The 23,521-nt window shown below is 41.6% G+C and overlaps 2 protein-coding genes across 2 annotated transcripts in view; one reads left to right on the forward strand and one right to left on the reverse strand.

The window, feature by feature from the left end:
* The window catches only part of KIF15 (kinesin family member 15), a 32,929-nt gene extending 28,212 nt beyond the window's left edge, over positions 1-4,717 (reverse strand). Inside the window, exons 1-4 of the mRNA XM_039714972.1 lie at positions 4,693-4,717; positions 2,683-2,725; positions 1,329-1,512; positions 140-216 (exon numbers count right to left, since the gene is read on the reverse strand). Coding sequence (XP_039570906.1) covers positions 140-216; positions 1,329-1,512; positions 2,683-2,725; positions 4,693-4,711 — 323 coding nt within the window. The 5' untranslated portion in view covers positions 4,712-4,717. The remainder of the gene's footprint in view (positions 1-139; positions 217-1,328; positions 1,513-2,682; positions 2,726-4,692) is intronic.
* Positions 4,718-4,867: 150 nt separating this feature from the next.
* On the forward strand, positions 4,868-18,023 carry KIAA1143 (KIAA1143 ortholog). Its single transcript, XM_039715207.1, has 3 exons — positions 4,868-5,009; positions 6,402-6,561; positions 14,499-18,023. Exons 1-3 carry the CDS (start codon positions 4,902-4,904, stop codon positions 14,708-14,710), a joined length of 480 nt encoding a protein of 159 aa, XP_039571141.1. The 5' UTR covers positions 4,868-4,901; the 3' UTR covers positions 14,711-18,023.
* Positions 18,024-23,521: the final 5,498 nt, after the last annotated feature.

Here is a 23,521-nt window from a genome sequence, read left to right on the forward strand (position 1 = left end):
TGCAGTAAGGAAGCACTTTCAAAGTTTACTGTAAAATCAGGCAGGCTCTGGCACTTGAAACCCCAACTGCTTATGAGCACAATCTCCTTAAATGTCTCCATTGCTATGAAATTACTGTAATTGCTATGAAATCACTTACTATGCAAAGATGGTTCCATTGTAGCCATTCATACACGATTCAACAATGTTTTTAGCCACACTTGAGAACACAGACTCCTGGGGATAAGGGAAAGAGAAAGCACTTGGCACTACCTGTTTAACTATCTGTTGTATCAGTGTTTCCTATGCCATAACTTTATAGAATATCATAGACGCATTTCTTAAGGTTAGACATGTACCATGATCCCTGGAATTCTCACAGCAAAATGATGCATCCTAAGTCTTTATGACATAAATCACTCTCTCTGAAAAAAATTGTATTCCTTGATAAATTCAAAGAGACATAATAAAATTCAGCATCATAGTAACAGCTTCCAAATACATAATAACAATTTTGATCCAGTGGTTTTGATTGTTACATTGTTTATACCATCAGTAGGCCAGGTGCCTATGACAGTTATAAAATCTAGCTTTCAACATTTGCCACTGCACAATGGCACATTCAACAGAGCTGCACAACTTAGTCTCATCTATCTTCACATTTTTCTCTTAGATCTGCAAGAACCTAGCTACAAATAATAGCCTAGAGCAGGTGAGGTTTTTGGGAGGTTTTGTTTTGTTTGTTTTTTTAACTGAATTTAAATGGAATTGGGAGTCCTAGCAGAATTAAAATTACATTCAGAATGTCAATCACCATATTACAGAAAGTAAATTGAAGGACTTTCTTTCCAGTATTACTTGTCCCAGGTGAGCATTTAAAAGGCAAAAGTAGAAAAAGAAAATAGAGTAAATGGAATATAAACTCTGAAGTTCCTTAAATACAAATGTGCAGGGCCAGGAGTTGAACTTGGTAAGTCCCTTCCAACTCAGCATATTCTGTGATTCTGTGAAATCACATGTTAATATAAACTCTTGACTGACAGTTATTTTTATACATTTGCCTCAATAGGCAGATTTATTTTCTATGGTGTTACCATAATATTTACAAACAAAACCTTCAATTTTAATTCAAACTCCAATTACAGAAATTAACAGCTAAAAAAACCACAATCACATCAAAACTGTTAGAGAGCAAAATCTAGTGCAGCATTCTGTACTATAACAATGTATTTCCAATCTGACCACTGCAAAAAATTAGACCTAATGCACATCTTCAGAAATGCTTAGCACAGTAGTTGCCAAAACTTGGGTGAAAATAGCAGTAGTTACGAGATTCTGGAAATGATTACCTGCGTTGTTTCCATATTTGCAACGCAATCAAAAGTGAAGATCTTGGGCTCAGGCTTTGAGTGCAGGCGGATGGTGTTGGATGAAAGCACAGATAAACACAGGCCATGATCTCCCTCTGTTAATACAGTGCTGTCTGAAGGGGGACGCACCCGCACGAAAACCTTGATAGCATCACCTTCAACACTAAATAAATGTTTATGCATTAGATTGCTTCCAAATAGATCAGCTGCCTGATAAAATTAAATTGCAACAATCAGATGAAGCATATGAAGTTCTTACAAAGGTCTCTGAAAATCATACTACTTGTAGACGAAATCAATAGAGGTAACAAAGTGGCAGATTTGAAAAACAAAGAACATGCAGTTACATGCAACTCGCTGCTGTGGCACCTAGCTTTAGCTCTAGAAGAACACATTGCACAGCGAACATGGGATGCCCTTCTTACTCCTGGAAGCTTTAATGGACCAATGGATCAGATAATGCTACGGTCCAGCAAAAAAGTTGTTAGCGTTTTTCTCTGGTGCTCACAAGAAGGGGAAAAAGAATCAATTCTTGATCAAAGAATCAAATAAAGCATAGCAAGTACCTGCATCTAAAACATCCCTAACCAATTTCATCACATTTATCAGCTTTAATAAGTAACTGTGCATGATTTACATTAAGGATCTGAAGAGTTCTGCCATAAATACCAATACACCCATAAAATATTAAAGAATTAAATTCTTACATGAAGTGTTAGCAAACTTGGATTTACTTTACTTCATTCGTTCCAAAAGATTTAGCAGGAGGGCGTTGCAACTGCTATTTTTACTTTTGGTAACAAGAGAGAACAGTTTTAAAAGTGGGGAAGGGTCCTCATGAATGAAATGTGCAGCTGGGTTGTGGCAGAGGAAAGGGCTGAGAACATAAGCAGCAACTGAGAAAAATCCAGTATAACATTTTCCCTAAGACACACCACATTAATTTGCCAAATATGCTTTCATTATTCTGAGTCGTGGCATGGTTTACACTTGGAGGAGGGCTTTTTGGTTTTTAGTTTAGGGCTTCCTCACAAGACTGAAGTTCCTAGTGGGATATTTCTTCATATAAACTCTAGAGTCCAGCTGCAGAATTAGTGGAAAAATGAAAATTTATTGCATGGCAGCATTCCAAGAGGAACCCAACATGTTGGCATAACAGTTTCATTATGAATACTTCTTTTTTTTAAGCCTCTAAGGATATTAGGAGAGAAAGGCAGCAATCTTAGGCAGGTAAAGATGGAAAGAAAAAAACTTTATCTCACAAAGTTATGCTAGGTTTTGTTTCTGTGCAATGTGATTAATAATATATGGGAACTGGCCAATATTATTTTACCTAGATGAGTTCAGCAAAGATATTGAAGAGTCACGCAGATCTCCTATAAAAGAAAAGAGAGGCACACAAAAATGAAAATAAAATTACCACTCAAAACTCCTGACTTAAATAAAAAATACTGTAAGCAGTACAGAGGGAAATAAATGGAGAGCCTTATAAATACGTGTTTTGTGCATGAACAAAACTGCATGAAAATATTTGGTAATTATCTTCCTTTAGCAGAAAGATTTCAGGTTGTTGCAGAGGAAGAGAAAGCTCCAGTCCTTTAATGTGAACATGTGCACACTTATTAATGTGCCATTTGTTTAGTCTGGCAAGAAGGAGGCTCTGGGAGACCTTCATCTACACTCTACAACTGCCTGGAAGGAGGTTGGGGTCAGACTCTTCTCCCAGGTGACAGGACAAAGGACACAGCCTCAAGCTGTGCCAGAGGAGGTTCAGGTTGGACATCAGGAGGAATGTGTTCACTGAAAGGCTGATTAGACTTTGGGCTGCCCAGGGAGGTACTGCAGTCACCATGCCTGGAGGTGTCTGGAATGGCACTCAGTGCCATGGCCTGGTTGACAAGATGTTGGTCAGTCATAGGTTGGACTCCATGATCTCAGAGGTCTTTTCCAACCTCACTGATTTTGAGAGTGAGGATCATCTTGCACAGCTTCAGATTTCAAGGAGACAACACCTATTGCCCCATAGGTAGATAAAGTGACTTATTTTTTACTTAATCTGACATCAAAATACATAATATAGTCAAAACATTAGCTAATAAAACTGTCACCATGATATTTTATGAAAAATCCTCTGCTAGGATTTTGCCCCTCCTGAGGAGCTGAGGGCTTCAGGAAAGAAATGTAAACAATAAATATCTGCTGCTGTGGAATGCAACGGGTGCATCTGTGACTGGGGCATGTTGGTTGTTTCTAATTAAGAGCCAATCACAGATGCAGCTCTGAGAGTCACAAGATTTTGTTATAAATTTTATTCTTGTTCTTTCGAGGCTTCTGATAATTCTTTTCTCTCTGTATTTTTAGTATAGTTTTTATGTAGTATTTTAGTATAATATATATCATAATATAGTAAACCAGCCTTCTGAGAAATGTGGAGTCAAGACTCATGTCTCCACACATGGGGAGTCCTCAACACAAAACAAACAAAATTGTATTTAGAAAAGAAACAAAATAACAATGAAAGACAATGGCTCAAGATTTTCCAATAATAAAGCGTTTATGAAAATCTTTATAAGCACACAGGTAAGGGAATCACCTTTAACAACAGAACAATGATGAGCAAAGATGCCTACCTTCTCTTTGACACTCATACCACCTAAATATCCTGCTGCTGCATGAGTTTTTTACGTGCTGTTTTCATTTACTCAACATCTGAGAAATATTTTAGCTTCTAATTATGTAATTTATTCTTCAGTTGCACAAGTTATCAAGGAAAGGGGTGCAGTTAAAACTGAAATCAGACTGATAGGTACTTGCACAGGAATAGCCTGAAATTGTGTCAGGGGAGGTTTGGGTTGGATACCAGAAAAAAGCTCTTCACTCAGAGGGCGGCTGGGCACTGGAACAGGCTCCCCAGGGAAGTGGTCACAGCGCCGCGCCTGACAGAGCCCAAGAAGCGTTTGGACAATGCTCTCGGGCACATGGAGTGATTGTTGGGGACGGTGCTCTGCAGGCCCAGGAGCGGGACTCGACGATCCCGAGTCCCATCGGACTCAGCTTATTCTGTAATTCTGGGAAAGGGCCGACTCCCAGGTACGCCGACACCACTGGGGCAGCGCTCTGCCGCGGGCACGGCAGGACGGCACCCGCCGGAGCATCTGCCCGCCCGGGGCACCGAGCCCCTCCGCACCCGGCCCCGCTGGCTCTCCCACGCCGGTGATGCCTCTGCAGGGCGCGGGACAGCGCGGCTCTGCCGGGCAGCGCCGTCCCTCAGTGCCCCGCTCCCTCCCCTGCTCCCCGCACCGAGGGCACATCCCCAAGCCTCTTCCCGACCGTTCCCACTCACCTCTCTCGCCGGGAGCCATGGTCACTCCAGGCCCGGCGACTCCCGCCCGCCCGCCGCTCCAAAATGGCGGCACCTTCGAATTTGGCGCTCAGCGGTGCGGCCCCGCCCCTGCCCGCGGCCAGCGCGCGCGCCGCCATTGGCTGGGAGCTCCGGAACGGAGCGCGCGCGGCGCCGCCCGCCCGGAAGCGCGCGCGGCGGCGGCGGCGGCCATGAGCAAGAGGAACCAGGTGTCCTACGTGCGGCCGGCCGAGCCCGCCTTCCTCAGCCGCTTCAAGCGGCGGGTCGGGTATCGGGAGGGCCCCACGGTGGACACCAAGGTAACGCCCTGGCCCGCGGGCGAGCCTCGATGGCCGCCCGCCCATCCCCGCCCGCTGCCTTCTGGCGCAGTGGGCGGTGGGGAGGCAGCGTTTGTAGTGCGAGGGGAGCCGTAGTTACCCTGACTGGGGTCGTGTGTGTGACTTCGTTTGGCTTTGTGTTGGATCAGAACAACTGCGAGGCTGCTGTGGCGGCCTTGCGGTGCCCCTTCAGCCCCTGCGTGCCTCCGGGGGATGTCCGAGCTTGAGCCGGGCTTTAAAAAACACAGGGCGATGGGGGCGGTGTGGAAAAAAATCTTCTAAAAGCACGATAAACCAGATTATTGTAAAGGAGTTAGCATGAGTTCGGAATGATGGAGAAGGAATTTAGGTTCGATTTGTGGAAAGCGTGAGGGTGGTGGGACAGGTTGCCTAAGGACATGGGGGATGCCCCGTGTCTGGAATTGTTCAGAGCCAGGTTGGATGGGACTCTGAGCAGCCTGGCCTAGTGGGAGGTGCCCGTGTCCACGGCGAGGGAACTGGAACTGGATGGCCTTTAAGGTCCCTCCCAACCTCAAACATCTTGCTGTAGGTCTGTGTCATGAACTGTGTTGTGATGGCTGGAAAAGCAGGGAGTTAAAAGGCAGCCTTTTCTAAGGCACGGTTTTTTTCTGCTTCCAATGTGATTTTGCATGTGTTTCCCTCTAAATAGGATTTTACAGGATACCTTAAGAAATGAACTTACCTTTATATATGTATATATATATATATGTGCATATTCAGTAGATTACACTAATACTGTCTATACTTTTCCTTACAATATAAAGTTTTCAGATCCTCTAATATTGCCAAACTTCAGGTTGTTGCACTGAGGTTTCCATACCAGAAGGCTTTTTTTTAAAAAATAAAAAATTACCCAAATTGATTCTTCTGCCCCAGTGCACAAGTTTGAGAGAGCAGAAACAGGAGTATGATCTTGTGTCAGTGCTGCTTACAGTGATTTGTTTAGCCAGGTTTAATAACCCAGCTACCATGGACCCACGTTTCCCTTTGTGCTGCTTTAAGTACAGCATAGAAGGTTCAAGTTTGGACCCTTGCATTTAAAGCTTTTCTTAATGTTGCGTAGCAGATAGTGCTGCACAGTCAAGATGGCAAAGAAAAGGAATTAATTTCATGCTTTGCAAGTTCCTTCTGGTCTCTAATTGAAGAATCCCATGCTCCCATGCTAATGTTTTCAATGGGAAGCCATGTCTCAGTGATACAATTGGAGTGTCCTTTGGATAATGTGCTGGGAGGGCCTGGCACTGGCAGCTATGCCAACTCTCCTCAATAACCCTTCTGCAAAAGTGAAACCAAGGAGTACTGGCCCACAACTGGAGCGATGATCAGAATGGCTTTTATTTCTCCCTTATCCAGAGAGAGCAGCTTCCACTCGCCGATGACGACAGTGACAATGGCAGTGACAAGGAAGATGAGCAGCCGCAAGTGGTGACACTGAAAAAAGGGGACTTGACTGCGGAAGAAGCAATGAAAATTAAGCAGCAAATCAAAGAGGCTTTAAAATCAAAAGAATCAGGTGAATTTCAAGCTACTAATTTCTTGCTTTGTGTAGTCAAAGAGATAATCCACAAAAGCGGGTCTGATACTTGCTCAGCTTTCTACTGTTTAATACTACCTTTGATTATTTCTGAATTTTTCACCTAAATAATTTGCATTTCTGGTTCCTAATCTCAAGTTGTTAAGTGCATATTCAGGCTGTCTGGCTTTTTATAATTATGTAGTTCTGTGCTTCTTGATTGTGCACCATCCTCCCTCTAAATGCGCCCTTAAATTAATTTTTTTCCTATTTTTGTAAACAAATTTTTTTGTTGTATTATTCCACTGTACAGTCTTTTGACATCACCTGTGATCATTTTTTAACTCATTGACTAATTCAGCTGAATTTGACAGTGGAGTGGATGTTTAAAAGGTAATTGTATGAGTTCATGAAAGAGAGTGTCAGGGCAGAGGGATTCAGGTCTGTGCTTTGGTGGAAGGAATTGCAGACGTGTGGCTTGGGAACATGTTCGCTTATCTGATACAATAGTGCCAAAAACCAGCAAGATCCAGAAAAAAATGTTTCTCTGTGTTCTGGTTTAAGGCAAACTTGGGAGAAAACCTCTAAAAGGCCCCCCCCCCCCCCCCCCCCCCCCGCCACCCCGAAAGCGAACTCACGTGACCGCTCTCTGCAACCACGTTTGGGAAAGATTTCCTTGGAGGGAAGTGGGAAAAAAACCCTATTTAAACAGACAAAGCACTCCCCAGCACAAAAAATGAACAATACCAGATGACAAAACTCATTCGTTGCTCTGAAGAGATGGCAAATTCAGAATGTCTCTCCCGGGGTGGTCACTCTGTTATCAGTCCCTCCGGCGCTGGGAAAGGCTGCTGCCCAGAGGAGGCCCTGGCTGGCCACAGAGTGCGAGCTCTTGGTGCTCCCCAGGTCCCAGTGCGGAGCAGGTTCAAAAGGTTCCAAGAAAAGGGAAAGAAAAGACAGTTCAGGGAAAACTTCCCTGCCTCAGCTAGCTAAACTTAACTAAAAAGCAAAGGAGGGCTCTGTTCTGCTCCATCTGTGCATAGACAAAACAATCCAGGGCAGGAGGTGGAAAAGGGATGCAGTTTCTGATAACAAACTCCTTTTTGTTCTTCTTCTCCTTGCCTTTGGTCTCAGAACCAGTTTTGAAGGTACAGAATATAATACCCAGCATAAACAGAGCAGAGGATTGGGAATACAAACATCGTAAAGTCACCCTAGGACACTCTGTCACAAAGAATTACACAGAATGGAAAGATGGCAGTGGTGTGGGAGGAGCTGCTGCAGTTTTACAATAAGGATGAGAAACTACAGCTGATGGATACAGTTTTATGTTAAGAATTTCTCTCAGTATTTATCATTCAGGTATGATTGACATAAGTGCTTTGAGTGTCCAGAAGCTTCAGTCATCACACAGGGTGTGATGAAATGGAGCTTTATCTTTTGCTGACAGAAGACCTGACAAATTGAATGTAGCTACCGGTATCTCTAGTGGAAATGTCTTGAGAATTAAGAATATAGGAGCTGGAACCCAAAGCATAAAATAGAAAGGTGAATCATAGAAACTGGACGTCTTCTGTGGTTAGCCATTTTGGCTATTTACAAAAGCTGCCAATTTAATTTAGAGGATACTGTGAGGCCTAGCACATGGCTGTCAATATGACATCCTTAGCTTGTCTCTTTGTCTGTCATAGGGATTTGAAAATTCAGGTTCATGCTGTCTCTGTGCAGATGTATGTGTTGAAATTCAAATGGTATAAGTGGAGAAGTCAGTAACAGAAGTGGGAGAAAATATGTTGAAAATCTTATATTTTTTGAAAAGCAGATTGATGAGAAATCTTAATTTTTAGTAACGTAGGTTAGCTTGAAACTAAATAAACCACATCCTATTTTCTGCAGGTGGTTATGTATTTGTTAGGTCTAAGCAGGTATGTGACTTGAACTCCTCTGAAGATATATGCTCAGCTTTGGGCTTACTTCCTGGTGTCTTGTTATTGAAGTGTAATGCATATAGATGCTTGGTGTCACAGTTTCTAAAGTCATCACAAAATTTCTTTCACCCTCCTAGTATTGGGAGACGTTTCAACTTATTGGAAAGAAATATCATGGTTCTTTCTGAGCATTGGCTTCCTTTTCATACAAGCAACTTGAACTTTGAGTGATCACAGTAGGAGGAAAAATGATTTTGTAAGGCCAGGCAAAAAGAAGTAGTTGTCCATGAGAATCTATTGAGGTGGAGTCCATGCTGTGAAAAAAGTCCAAAAGAGCTACCAAGCTGAATACACAGTGTGAAATGGAAGTGTATTTGAATAGAGTGACTGAACTTACTTGGTGGAAAAAGACATTCCCAAGACATAATTGTATGTAGTGAGGATGGCAGTATTGAGTCCCTGTAGAACTTTGTCACCTCTGCTTATTACCCCTTCAGTCCTTCAGTAATAGCTTGCATTTGGAGGAAAAAATCCACAGAAGTAGGTAGCAGGAGTGTTGGGGACTGCTGCCCTCTGTTCTGCATTATTGTGTTACTGTTCCTTCATCTGCCTTTGCAGTTAATATGAGGTCTTCATGCTCTTTTCCTTTTTGTGGCTTATGGGAATAAACAGGATAAGCACTAGTGTGTTCCTCTGCTATGGAGAGAACCCAGTGTGAAATTTCCAAGGAAAGGAGGCGAGTGTGACTATGCTACGACTTGCTGAAGGCTTTTTTGCACTTTGGGCCATTTTTGCACTGTCAGTTTGACCTCTAGATTGAAATTTTAATTTGTAGTCTGAGGCAGGTATTTAGACAGCTGTTTTCTTACAGTCTAATAAAGAGAGTATTGAGTAATGTGAGAATTTATTTTATTTTTTTGGCTGTTAATTCTGAAAATGGGAATTATAAAGAAAGTTCGGTGCTGTATGACTTGGTTGCATTTCATGTTGCTTTGATTTTAACCCCAGAGTTGAAAGTCAAATTAATTTAATAGCTACTCGACCTTATTATATAGTCCCAAATCAGATCATTAGTGAAATTACATGAAGCTAAAAAGGTAATAGGAAAGTAGATTTCCCAACTGATAATCTTCCTTTCCAGCATGCATCAATGCTGAGGCACTTTGATAGAGCCTAAGAAATGTGCTACTAACTATCTGTTGTGGATACAGTTTTTCAGAGCTGGGGAAGTACTCTGTTTTGAGGTTCTTCCATCTTTTTTCTTATGTTGTAGTGATTGTCTTCATTTAAAGGACCTTGTCTTCAGGTTTAGGATTGTGATATTACCCCAGAATTTTCCATATCTCTTTTACGTACTTTCTCCTTTGTTTTCTTCTATAACCATTTGGGCATGGCTACAGCTTTTGTTCATTTTGGTTTTGTTTATTTTTAATTTTAGACACCAGATGTTCCTATGACTTGCATTTTCTTTTATAGATGAGTAACGTTTTTGCATTAATTTTTGCATCAATTTGGTTAAACCAGATGATTAATGTCCTAGCTGTACTTAGTCGCTTCCTAAGGCAGAGCAAATCCTAGCTTTTCTGTTGGCTTTTGCAAGTAGAGTCACAGGAATCTTTTTTATTTAGGACCAAATCTTTCTTATATGAGAAAACACCCTTCTATATTGAAATATTTTTCTCCATGGAGCAGAGACTCAGAGGCTTTTTAAAAAGAAGTAGTTTGTTTATCAACAGTGATTTATCTTAATGTTTTATGCATCATTTTAAAAATTGTCCCTGTTGGTTCAGAGACAAGGAAGAATGGTCTTATGAAAAATTAAATTTGCACCAAAAAATATGTGAATTACTGCAAGATAGTTTATCAGCATTCGTTGCAGTCTATAAAATTGATTTTTTTTTTCTACTGCTTTTCTACTTCATATGGCCTCTGGGACACTTTGACATATGCAGATGACCAAATTTGGCAAAAGGTATCCTTTTTTGTTCAAAGCCTTATAATGTTTTTCTTGTTTCATTCTATATGCTGGGTTCTGGGGAAGGACAGTAGAGCAAAGAGGCAAGGAGAATACAGTCCTTGCTGTCTTGGCTATTGGAGCCCTTCCTGAATAAGCACAGGCTGTTCTGATTTAAGCAGCTGATATATCAGATACATCTCACAGAGGTAATGCTGCTCTGTGAAATATGAAATATTTTACATATATGTGAATTAGCAGGAACCTAAATCAAAGCTAACTTTGCAGTATTTAAGTAAGGTTTTCATAAACAATTGAAACTGACTATTGGAGCAAGAGTGACCTTGTTATCTTCAAACCACCAGTGTGCTGAATTCCTGGAGTAAATGCTTCCAAAGGCATGGATAGAGAGTGGATGGCCAGAAAGCATTGGAAGGAGCATCTGAAATGGCTGACCTGAACTTCTAACCTTAGAAACCATTAGGAAATTTGCCAGCTTATTGTAATTCTTTTTGTAACCTCCTATCTTTGAACAGACGTGTATGGGTTCCACTGTTCTCCTGTTGCTCCTGACAGTTCAGTGGCACTTGTATTTCCAGTTGTTGCCTCATTGACATATGTGGACAGAAACTGCTGAAAAGTGGTGCTGCTAACTACACAAATGACTACTAAATAAAAACACCCTCTAAACTGAAGAGCAGTATTTCATTTTTAGGCTTTCATTTCTACTTTCAATATATACCTTGCAATTAAAAGAAAAGAAGAAATTTCTGATTTTGTAGTTTCTTAAATTAATGTCACTTGTGAAGTGAGCTTTCAGCTCAACATCTGACTGTGCTCTTTTTGGTCAACCAGTGGTTTGTGATCCAGGTAAAAAGCAGCAGTGACTAAGAACAGTGGGAATTTGAACTGCTAGTGTAATTTTTGACTCATTTTTGAGAAGTGGATTTTATTATTTCTCCTGTAGTGCTTTTATGTATTTTACTTAGTGTGTTTCAGTGTGCTTACCAGAAATCCCACTTTCATAATACTAACAGAGTCTTTTATTAGGACTCTGTTTTAAAAACTACCAACACTGAGATTGTTTCTTTAGTATTTTTTTTTTGCATTGCTTAATACAATTTTTTGTAGGTCTTTGATGCAAGCAAAAAAGATAGCTGACACATGAGAACCTGGTGAAATTACAAAGGATAAAGTGAAGTCATTTTACCAGCTGAAAAAGACAATCTTAACACATCAACACAAATTCCTTGAACTGCCTCATCAATTTTTTTTCAAGAAGCCTAGTCTGTCCTCGCTCTCTCCCCATGTAGGCTAGGCCTACTGTGTTTCCTTATCTGCTTCATTCTTTGTCAAGCACTGCCAACACACACTCTGAGGCTGGCCTGGGCTTCCTGCTGAAAGGAATGTCCTTGAGCATATCATGAAATTTTGACAGTGTTTAACCAGGCCAAGAGCTAAAATAATTTCCTTTGATACAGAATGACCTGTGAATAGTATTGTAGCCCTGGAGGTCAGAGCTGAACCTGTTGCCATTTTGGTGGAATTTTTGAGCTTTGCTGTTTGTGCCCTTAGCTTATTACATGTTTAAATTCATATTGCAAAGATACTTACCAGTTTCTCCATCTGGTTCGCAAAATGAAATTGTTTTGTGCAGTTCACAATGTGGGTAGCAGGCCAATTGTGAGTAAAATTAAAATTTCTGCCCTTTTTTTTCCCCCATGGATTACAGCTACATAGCTGTTTATCTGTTTTCTTCTATTGATATGCTTTGAACTGTATTTTTAGGGGTTAGGTTTTTAAAATTTACCACTCTAAGAAAATGCAGTAATCTGTTTGTTAAAGAGTATCCAATTGATTTTTTTTGCTCCTTGTGCTTATCCAGCAGCTGGTTGTGTCATTTCCACAGCACTATGGGTACTGTATACAGCACATAGGCAGTTGTGTCTGTACATAAAGGAAGTTCTCCTTATAGATAGATTTTTTTTTTCAGAATTTGGCTTAGATTGTGCCTCAGATCTTGTTTAAATTAAAAGATCTCTATATCCAAATAAACATTGTAGCTATGCAATTCGTAAGGGGAATAATTTGCTATAAAACTTCTTACCCCAAAAAGGAGGCCCAGTTTCTGATAAAAAGGATGCATAGTATATTCTGATTCATTAGGTGTAATATGCTTTCAGGAGTTCTATTTCCCTCCCAAAATTTACTGTAGACACTTCCTAAACTTCTGTATTACATGTACAGCATCTAAACACTTAAGCTCTCTGTGCAGAGTTCACAATGGATCCATTGAGAACTATGCTTTTCATATCTACAGTTTATTATTGCTGCTAATTCCTTGTAACTGTAATGCTTTTCTAATGTGCCAAGAAAGAAGTATTTTTCCCCAATTCTGGTTAGTTATTTTCTGCATAGTAGCATTTTCTCATAAACTAGTGTAGAATCATAGAATCAAGGAAATGTTTGGTTTGGAAAAGATCTCTAGGAGCCCCAGTTATTAAGCTTGCACTGCTTTGTTGCCACTAAACTGTGTCCCCAAGTGCCACATGTTCTTTGAACACTGCAAGGGATGCTGTTTCCACTACTTGCCTGGACAATTTATTGTAGTGCCTGACCACTCTCACAGTGAAGAAATTTTTCTTGGTATGCACTCTAAACTTCCCCATGTGGCCATTTCTTGTCCTGTTGCTTGTTTCCTGGGAGAAGAAACTGATGCCTACCTCACTACAATCTCCTTTTAGGCAGTTGCAGAGAGAGATGAGGTCCCCCCAGAGCTCCTTTTCTCCAGGCTGGACAACCCCATGTCCCTCAGGACTTGTGCTCCTGCTCATCACCATGTGCACCTTTTGGAAATATGCATTCCATAGAAGCCATTGGCAGAATTGGTGCCTAGTTTTTCAAGCTAGGTTTCTTCTTTAAGAGGGTCTCTGAAACTTAAGGCATTCTTACTGAAATTTCCCGCTGAAGTTGATGTCTTCATTTATACCACACAACCCTAAAGATACCAGATTTATTAGTTGTATTGTTTGAGAATGCACCAAAGAGAGTTTCAGCCAGTGCTGTGTAGATAACACTGAAATGTTAAGTCTTCTGCCGTAGTGCTGATATACCGAGGAAAGAATTTGTGCTAAAGAGAAAAGTTATTTATTGGTTTTAATTAAATAGCACATAATCTTGTCAAACACATTTCCATTGAGTAATGAATTTCACAAAAGTAATTTAGGAAAAGTATCTTGCACAGAACCTGTGGCTCCTTAACATTCTGTCACATATACATTATAAAAATTGCAAACTACTGCAGCATGAACCTTTGTGTCTGATTCACGACTTTACATTACACTTTATCTTCCAGAAATACTGCCTGATGCTATTACTTATGCTGTAGCTATCCCACTCTGCCTGATAATCATGGAAGGGACTTCTGTTTTCAAGATTGTTGTCTGCTCCTCTGCATGCACTAGAGCAAAATTAGTCAGTTGGAATAGTTGGGTGATTTTGCAGATACAAAGAAACCCTGAAACTTTGATCCATTACGATAATAAAGGGGATGTTTATTACCACGTGATCTTTTCAGCTATCTCAGCAGGACAGAATATATTAGGGGAAAAAAGGTTTTTCTTGTATATGTGTCATTTTGTTATTTAAAGAGATGCCATAATTCTGAAATAAGTGCATTTGATGTCATGAATTTTACAAATACTGAGGCAGAGTAAGAGGATTCTATGAAATTGTCCTCTTCATTTTGGTAAGTAGATGTGAATGGAATGTGAGGGGAAAGCTATACTGCCCACAATCTCTTCTAAGTTAGAGCTCTGGTTAGTGAAACCCCATTTCCAATAGGAACTGCAGGAGGATTGTCTTCAAGGGCTAACTGACATGGAGCAGTTGTATGATGAAGGATGAAGGACATTCATTGATACAGCGTTTATGGCCAAAAAGTACATTTTCATGATTGTTGTATTCTGTCAGAGGCATTACTGATTTTAGTTCAAGGTCTGTATGTGTTTGTGAACCTATGCAGATGAACTCTGACTTTACTCTCTTTATTACAGATGATGAACCAGAACCTGCTGATGGAAAAATTATGTTCAGGAAACCAGCCAAACGTTCATCAGAGAAGTGTTTGGACTTCAATGTAAGTTCAAGTAAGAAGATGAAAGAAGCAAAGAAAACTAAGAGAGAAGCAACTACTTCTGAGAGTACAGCTAAGCAAGTAAAAAACAGCAGTCTTCTCTCATTTGATGATGAGGAAAATGATGATTAGGACTTGTAGTTTTTTATGCTTTACTTGCTTGTATAGAGACCTGGATTGAGGGCTTTCATAGGAATTGAAGCATGGTGTCTGAGTCTTTTACTTTGTTATAGTCCAACTAGAGAAATAATGTATAAAATTAGCATGAGCTAAGTCTGCAGTTAGTTGGAACTGTATGTCATGTCTTAATTTTAAAAGAGAATTTAACCGCGTACGTAAAAGCTGTTTGAGTTCACAAATGAGTAGCAAATGATACCTGTACATATTTAGCTTTCAAATTTGCAGTCAATTTTAAGATGCCCTCCATTACTAAAATGTATTTCCTCTATATTGAATAGTCTTTGTTGACAATTGTGGTTTTTACCTGTTATTATTGACATTCAAAAGAGAGACACTTCATTACTGTGAAACAGACTTTCTGTCTCACAGCTTAACAAAAGTTTGCACAACCTTTGCATTTGTGATTTGCAAGATTAGCTCTTGCAGAGCATTGCAGTAAATGAGGCTGCACTTGCTAAATTCATGTAGTCTTGATCCTATCTTTAGTGAATGCAATCTAAGAAACATCAAATTCATTTGAACTGGTTGTAATAGCAAGGTATAAAGATATTGATTCTAGTTGGTGGTATCAACTAATGCAAAAGAAGCCTAAACCATTGGAGATTGTGCACTTTGGTTTTGACACTGATGGGCTCAGTGGTTTGATGGTGTTTTGGGGTTTTTTTTAAGTATATTTGTTCCAGTTAACTACTTACGTGTTCATAATTATTCATAATCAGACAGCTTGTTCAAAAACTCTTATTTCATCTTAAGGTGTGGAAAAGCATTAATTTAGTATTCTTCAAGTAGGGGGGAAGTTGTAAACAGGGAATTTAAGCCAAGGAACACTATAGCTGTGTGTATCTTGGTTTAAGACAGTTTCTGGGGCAGACACTCTGGAATTAGTTACTGCCCCTTTTAGTTTGAACTGCTTCCCTTTCACCGATTAGCAGAGATGAAAGCAAGAACATATAAGTGAAAAAATAAAAGTTTACTAAAAAATGAAACAGCAACAGACAGGATAACAGTAATCATCACTAGATAGAAAGATGCTGAATCCTATGGACTGCTTGGGAGCACAGAAGACAAGATGGCAGAGAAACCCCTCCCCAGAAATGTTGGTCTCTACAGAAGACCATGTGGTTCAGGGGACAAAGACAAGCTGATGGAGAAGCCTCTTCTCCTGACCATGTGTTGGAGAGAGAACAAAGGGAAAAAAACCACCACAGCATCTGAAACTCTGTGATTATGAAAGTCCCTCTTCTGCAAACAACAACCAACAAAGAACAAGGACAAAACAAAAAGAAACCTGGATTCCAAAACCTGTCAAATGCTGCTGATCTGCTTGCTCCACATCACCGGAGAGGGTCTCTGTCCCGGCAGCTGCAGCAGCTCCATCAACAGTGGTGGCTGGAACTGGTCAGTGGCTGGAACTCATGAAGGGACTTGGGCTCCTCCTCAGCAGTAGATGACAGGCAGATGCCTGGGCAGCTCAGGCTCCACACCCTCCCACAGCAGCTGAGCACTGCTGGGGGGCTGGTGTGACTGGGTGGAGCAGGGGCGGTTCAATTTTTCCCATTGTGGTGCCATGGCTGGCCATCCTGGGTGGCAGCAATGAAAAAGCAAGGAAAAAAGGTCTGTAGAGAAAGTCCTCCCTGGCCCAGAGGCCAAAACAAAGGGGAGCTTCTGCCTTGCACTGCCTCAACTTCTCAGTAGCTAGCGGGAATGAAAGAGGCACAGGCAACAGTGAGTGTTGTCTCATTTTAAAGGGATCCTGGCATCTTCTGCCTCCATGAACCTGGAGCAAGACCCTCTGGTTCTGCTTCTGACCAACAGGTCCTAGAGGGAGAGTAACAATCTTGGGCAGATGGGCATAGAAAGTCCCATTTCAGCATCTTTCTGTAACAGGACAGAAGTGACACTGAGAGCTGGTGGGATTTGGGAGAACAATGTGCTAAGAATGTCACTTGTGACTGAAGTTATTTGGAAGTATGGTGTATTCTGTAACTATATGAAACCAGTTCTGCTGAGTGACAGGACATTTGAAATTATTTGGCCTGTAAAGCTTCATCAAGGAGCAAATTTCAAGTTGCTGTGTAAAACAGCTGGCTTTAGTTTGTTCATCTGGTAAACAATAAATTATATTTTCTTTTAAGTGGTCCAAAGATATTTTAATAAAAATTTCAGTACATGAAATTAGGGGTTTTTTTGCCTCCTGATATTGGAACTTCCTGTACCTGCCTGTCTCCCTACACACCAGCTTCCTGCAGCATAACATCAGATGCAAGTCTGCACACTGTTTTGCACTGTTTGTGTGAGTACATGTTACCCTGATTTTGAAAATCAATAGATTGTTATCCTTTCAGAAAATTGAAACCAGACCTATAAATGGATATTAAATTCTTGTTGCACTGCTTTCATATTAGAATTGTGAGAGAGGTGCTGTGTGACCACCTGATTTTTCCCATGAGGACATGCTACATTTGTAAATACATAATTTGTCTGTATTCTCTACATATAAAAGAAAAAAAATTAAAGAAAAAGTACAGAGCCAAAAGTTCCCAGGAATTAGTATTTCCATCTATTTTGTATACTTAAAACTTGTTTGAATCCATTAAAAATATATACCAATACATACATACATGCCCATGAGTAATCTTGTAGCATTCCAGCATACAAAAGGAATATTTGGGCATATGTCAAAAATGGAGTAAATACTTTGACTTGCTGAGACTCATCTGAAAGAATGAATTAACCATTGGCTGCTTGCTTAAACTTTTCTGGTTCTATTTGTCAGTACAGAAATGTATTTGCATACATTTTTGTTGCACAACCTGGAAGTTCATAACTTGAGCTGTGAGGCAATTTAGGAGACATGGCTATCGAGATAAATGCTTGCCAAGGACCAGAGGGCATTTGGTTTTACCTTAAAATCAGAGAATCCCTCACAAATATGCAGTTGATCTGGCCTGTTCAAAATAAGTTTGAGATATTGTTTGGTTCTGGACAGTAATTGCATTTAAACAAAATGGACAAAAATTTACCATTTTTAGTGAAAGACTTGGGAGACTGCAGTCCAGTAAAGGGAGGGTTACTTAAAGTATTGAGTGCAGTACTTTTACTTATTGAGTGTGGTACTTCTGGTTAATCATGCTTCTTGCTCTACAGCCTCATGACAGATGTCTGGAATGCAAATAAATTGATTGGGTTTGCTTGGAAATAATACATTAAAAGGTATGTTGTTGTTTAGGCAACATAGCAGGGGGGGAAAAGGTGGATACGGAAACCCAGTTTCTTTCCTTTATTCCAACTGATTTGTAGTGCTCTGACCAGGAGGAGGCCTTTGTATTCATTGTATTTCACTCCCAGTTCACCCAACAATAACTAATGGAATAGATTTATTAAGAGGTGTGAGTGATGCACAAAAGCATTTTAATCAGGTAGTCATGTGAAAATTCAGTGTTTTTACCATGACACACCAGGAAAATCACACACACTATCAACTCCCATGAAACCTGTGGTTAAAGAGAACAATTACTTGTTCATTTAGGAAAGAAATGTGAAACTCTTGAGCAATCACCTCTTCTAATGGGCCATGGGAAAATAATAATCACAACTTCCATATAAAGGAAGCCAAAGCTAGGTACATGGAACATGAGGCTAGGACAGGAAAGGACAATTTTCCTGGGTTTTCTTTTGCTCTTGCTCTTGCTTGTCCCCTTTCCCTGTCCCTTTCCCCTCCTGTAGTGGAGAATGTATATGCCTTTATCGTTTCATGGAGTTTGCCGAGTTAAATGTGAGAGCAGTGCTGGAGAAGCAAGGTGAGAATAGCTGAGGCTTGTTACCCATTACAGGAATCTTGGTCAGATGTGGCCTATTACCTCATATGGGAATCTTGTACTGTTTCTATTAATAAAATTTCCCAGTTCATTAAGACAAAAACATTTATTGATGGTATTAGCTGAGCACTGAGGTGCAACAAATCTGGTGAACTGTAGTAGCATTGCAGCAGCAGATGCTTATAATGGAGGCTTTTTACACTGCAAAGGTTCTTGGATGTAGTAGGAGAGGTGAGATGCTCTGTCACCTGAATTTCTTTTGAAGAACCAGGATTTTTCTCTAAATTATAGAAAGCAAGGTGAATCATCAAGAATGCTGCATTCTTGATAGAATAAACAAGAAAATGCACATGTGGGCAGGTGGCCCATGAGTTCATACCTTTGATTGTATTTCTGAAATGAAAGCAAATTTGTTGTACTGAAAAAGTTCACCTCATTGGCCTAAAGAGGAAGGGATGAGTCAGAATTATATTCTGATAGTTTTTTGTCCAGCACTTTTCCCAGAAATATCATTTGGAGGATCAAAGGCTGTGTTTTGCAGAGACTGAGGACAAGAAGCCTGTATTTAGCGGTTTTAATTACACATTTTTAAGTTTCATCATAGGACTTAATGTCCTTTTTTACAGTGCTTCAGTATATAATCCTGTTAGGAAGCTGCAGATTTAAAATGAAGCAGGAAGCAGCAATGTCATCGTTTCAGCTGATTGTCTCCCTTATGCTGTAGTGTATTAACTAAGTAATGCTTCACTTGGCTGTGCAGAGCCAGCTGCCTTCTCAAGGACATCAGGCTTGCCTGCAGATGAATCATTACCTTTTGTGGAGCAAAAGAGGTATGATGTGCAGCCTCAGCAAGTGTTGTCTGTTGTAGCGTGCTTTTATACTTTGTAGTAGTTTTGGTTTTGTATCCCCTTATTTTCCCAAATGGTGTACCCCTTTTTGTACCCCCTTCCTCTACCTGTGCAATCATTCTCCTCTATTGAGATCATCCCCAAATCCCCACCCTGGCTCTCTGTCAGTCACTCAGCATCCCATCCCCTCTATCTAGAACTCTTGGTGAAAGTCATCGAGTGATTAGTCCGAGGCCACTGTCCCAGGACCCCCCTCTTTCCTGCTCTACAGTTGGATTGGTAAGTTTGCCTTTTTCTTGTATTTTTTATACCTCGCGGGGACAGGGAGTTTTTTCTCTATTTTTGGCAGGCTGCCAGTTGCAGGCCTTTGTTTCTTTTCTCCCCCCACCCTTTACCTGGGTCGGTGAAAGTTTATGAGATACAAAACTTTACATCACAGCCACAATGGGTGTCAGGCTTTCTGTGTCCCACAATGGTCTTTATTATAATTTGTTAGATTTACTTAAGGGTAAAGGAGTCGGATTTTCAAAAAGAGAGGTGAAACAATTTGTTAGATGGCTGTTTCTTCACTTCCCTCATGTATCAGCTGAAAATATCCGTGTTTTAACATTTTGGGACAAAATTGGCAATGAGTTACTGAAAGCAGGGAAGTCTGGTGATAAATCTTTGCAAAAATTTGCTTTTCTAGCTATGCAAATCAGAAATGTTGTAAAATCCAAATCAGAAATGCAGGAACAGCCATCAGGAAGCAATTTCAATGTCTCTTCTTCCCAAAAACCTGATTTAGCCCCCACCAAGCTATTTTCTCCCTCTGTTACCCCTCCTTCCTCCCTCTCAGCCCCCAGACAGGGCCCTCTGAGGAATGCTGCACTTTCCAGCTTATCTCAGAAGTTCCCAGCCCCCAGCCTGGAGAGTTCTGGCCACCCTCCCCTGCACTTCCCCGGGTTGCAATGCCCCGTCCCAAAGACCTTCAGTTCATTTTGAGCCTCCCATTTCACCTCCGGAGACTCCCCCACAAGTTTCTGACAGTGGAAACCACATGGTATTTCCAGTTTTTTCTCATTCTTCTCCCCACAATCCCTTTCTCCCCTCTAACCCTTTCCGGTCAGAAACCCCCTCCCCTGAAACCTTCCCTCCCAGCGCCCTCCCCGCTTCTCCGGCACCACGCCCCGCCACCCCCTCAGGGGCTGGCCCACCAGCTGTCCCCTCCCTTTGTCCTTCCCACTCCCCACCCAGCTGTCCTTCCCAGAGCCCGCCCTCCAGATGGGGAGGGAGCAGGGCCGGGGAGCCGGGACCGGGAAACAACAGCTGTCATCTCTGCAGCTCCGGGCACATACATGTCAGACCTGAATGGGGGAATTCAACCGCATTGGACCCCGTTCTCTTTTCAATCCACCAAAGAGCTAGTCAAGGCTCAGAAAGAATTTGGTAGAGACAGTGAATATTTCAGAGGACTTCTCAAATCTACCCTTTCTTCTGATTTAACCCCTGCTGATATTAAACAGCTTTTTTCCTGCCTGCTAACTCAAAAGGAGTACCTCTTGTGGGAGGCGGCATGGAAAAAAAGAAGTGACAGCCAATTTGCCAATTCTATGGGGTGATGAGACTGCCACTGATGTTTTTGGAAAGTTGATATCATTAGACCATTTATGTAGAGAAAGAGAGTGGGGTGATGGAGCAAGTCAGGCAGAAAGCGTTCCCAGGAAAGCTCTCAAAGAAAGTGTTAAAGCAGCTGAGAAGGCTTTCTTCCGGTTGCGTCCTGATGCTCCAATTGATAATTATTTGAAAATAACACAATCTCCATTTGAGTCTTTCATGAGTTTTGTGGAAAGGTTGAGAAAAACTGTGGACTTGCAAGTTCAAATGAAGGAGCAAGGCTGGAAGCCCTCACCAAGATTGCAAAGCAAAATGCCAATGAAAAGTGTAAAGCTGCCATCCTGAGCCTGCCCCTCGATCCAACACCAACACTACAAGGTGTTAGAAGTCTGTGCCCTGAAAGTTACCAACACCTCTGCTGATCAAGACGAGAAACCGAAACCAACAAGGAGGATTGCAGCTGCAGACGTCCCCCAGCCATCTGATCCAGCACCCACCAGCCAGCTTCAACGCGTCACAATGAAACAGGGAAAAATCTTCAACTCTAACCATCCCTGCCATCTTTGTGGGAGATTAGGGCATTGGACGCCCAACTGCCCTCTGAAAAAGGAGTTTTTTGATTTTAAATATAGTAACCATAAAAATCAGAATTCCCCAAAAGAGAACCTTCCAAAAAACTGAATCAAGAGCGCCCATTATCCCAGCACTATGACAAAAATAGGGTAGGTTCAATTCCAGCACAGGGGGAAACAAAAAACCAATTTTGAGAGAACTACCTGTGCCAAATCAGACACTTGCATTGGACATGACAAAACATTCATTTCACTGTGATAATCCTGTGCCAATTCTAACCACCAATTCTTCCTGTAACCCTTTCAGTTTGGTACTGACAGAGCCTCTCCATCTCAAGAACAGTGACTGGCATTTTACAACTGTTAACCCTGAACAACCAGGTACTTGGACACAGCTTTGCCGAAATCGTAACAGTAAGTATGTCATAGTTGGGGATTCAAAACACACACCCCAGGAAATTAACATCTTCCACATTCCCCTGCATCCTGATGATGCCCCGCGTTTTGCCTTCTCGGTTCCCACCATTAACCGAGAAGCCCCAATGAAGAGATACCACTGGACGGTACTCCCACAAGGACTCAAAGTCAGGCCAGGGATTTGCCAGAGGTATGTCTCTTCATTGCTATCCCCGGTCCATGTTAGCTGCAGGAGATTCTATCATCCTGCACTACATGGATGACATCCTGGTGTGTGCCCCAACTGATGACATGCTTACTCAAACACTTGACCTGACAATCAATGCATTGGTTGCTGCTGGGTTTGAGCTCCAGGAAGAAAAAATTCAAAAGATGCCACCTTGGAAGTACCTGGGTCAGGAAATTGGAAAGCGGACTATTGTGCCGCAAAAATTAGCCATCAAGAATAACATCAAAACCTTAGCAGATATCCATCAACTGTGTGGGTCTTTAAACTGGGTGAGACCTTGGCTAGGCATTCCCACTGAGGACCTAGCCCCCCTTTTCAATTTGTTAAAAGGGGAGATGACCTTAGTTCTCTTAGGCGAGAACTGCACTGGAGAAAGTCCAGGAGACAATGTCTGCCAGGCACACCCAGAGGGCAGGGCCTGCCCTTCAAGTTCATCATCTTGGGTAAGCTGCCACACCTTCATGGGATGATCTTTCAGTGGGAAACTGCCCAGGCAGGGAAAAGTGACCAGGACAAGAACGACCCACTCTTAATCATAGAATGGGTCTTTCTCAGTCACATCAGGTCCAAAAGGATGACAAGGCCACAGGAGCTAGTGGCAGAACTAATCAGGAAGGAAAGGATTCAGATCAGGGAATTGGCAGGGTGTGACTTTGAGTGCATCCACATCTCCTTACAACTGAAATCAGGCCAATTAACTAAAGTAATGTTAGAACAATTTCTCCAAGAGAATGAAGCCCTGCAATTTGCACTGGACAACTACACAAGCCAAATTTCGATCCATTGACCGGCCCACAGAATTTGCAATTTGGACGTTCAATTTACTCTATCACTGGAAAGTATTCAGAGCAGGTCGCCTCTAAAGGCACTGGCAGTTTTCACTGATGCATCTGGAGCGTCCCACAAGTCAGTGGTGACGTGGAAAGATCCGAAAACGCAGCAGTGGGAGGCAGATATTGCCAAGGTGGAGGGATCACCTCAAATTGCTGAGTTGGCCGGTGTCTTCAGAGCCTTCGAGAGGTTTTCAGAACCTTTCAACTTAGTTAGTGATTCAGCTTACGTGGCAGGTGTAGTGTCCAGGGCAGAAAACGCTGTATTGCAAGAAGTTTCCAATATTCTCCTGTTGTCAGCCATCCATCCCAGTCAAATGTGGATTCTTCTCAGCCTCAGGCAAATGTACGGACCACTCTTGCCAAAGTCCTCAACCAAGATCACATTTGCCTGTCCATCTCCTCCGTGTCTGATCTGATGTCTACTGGCCTTGTGGGGATTCCCTCTAAATC

This window comes from Passer montanus, unplaced genomic scaffold (assembly GCF_014805655.1).
Source record: "Passer montanus isolate IOZ18808 unplaced genomic scaffold, ASM1480565v1 scaffold32, whole genome shotgun sequence".
NCBI lineage: Eukaryota > Metazoa > Chordata > Aves > Passeriformes > Passeridae > Passer > Passer montanus.

Excerpts from the sequence above, each read along its gene's own strand:
- KIAA1143 (XM_039715207.1), top strand. The coding sequence starts at position 4,902 with ATGAGCAAGAGGAACCAGGTGTCCTACGTGCGGCCGGCCGAGCCCGCC. Across the intron at positions 5,010-6,401 it reads GCCCCACGGTGGACACCAAG|AGAGAGCAGCTTCCACTCGC; the intron begins GTAACGCCCTGG and ends TCCCTTATCCAG. Across the intron at positions 6,562-14,498 it reads TTTAAAATCAAAAGAATCAG|ATGATGAACCAGAACCTGCT; the intron begins GTGAATTTCAAG and ends TCTTTATTACAG.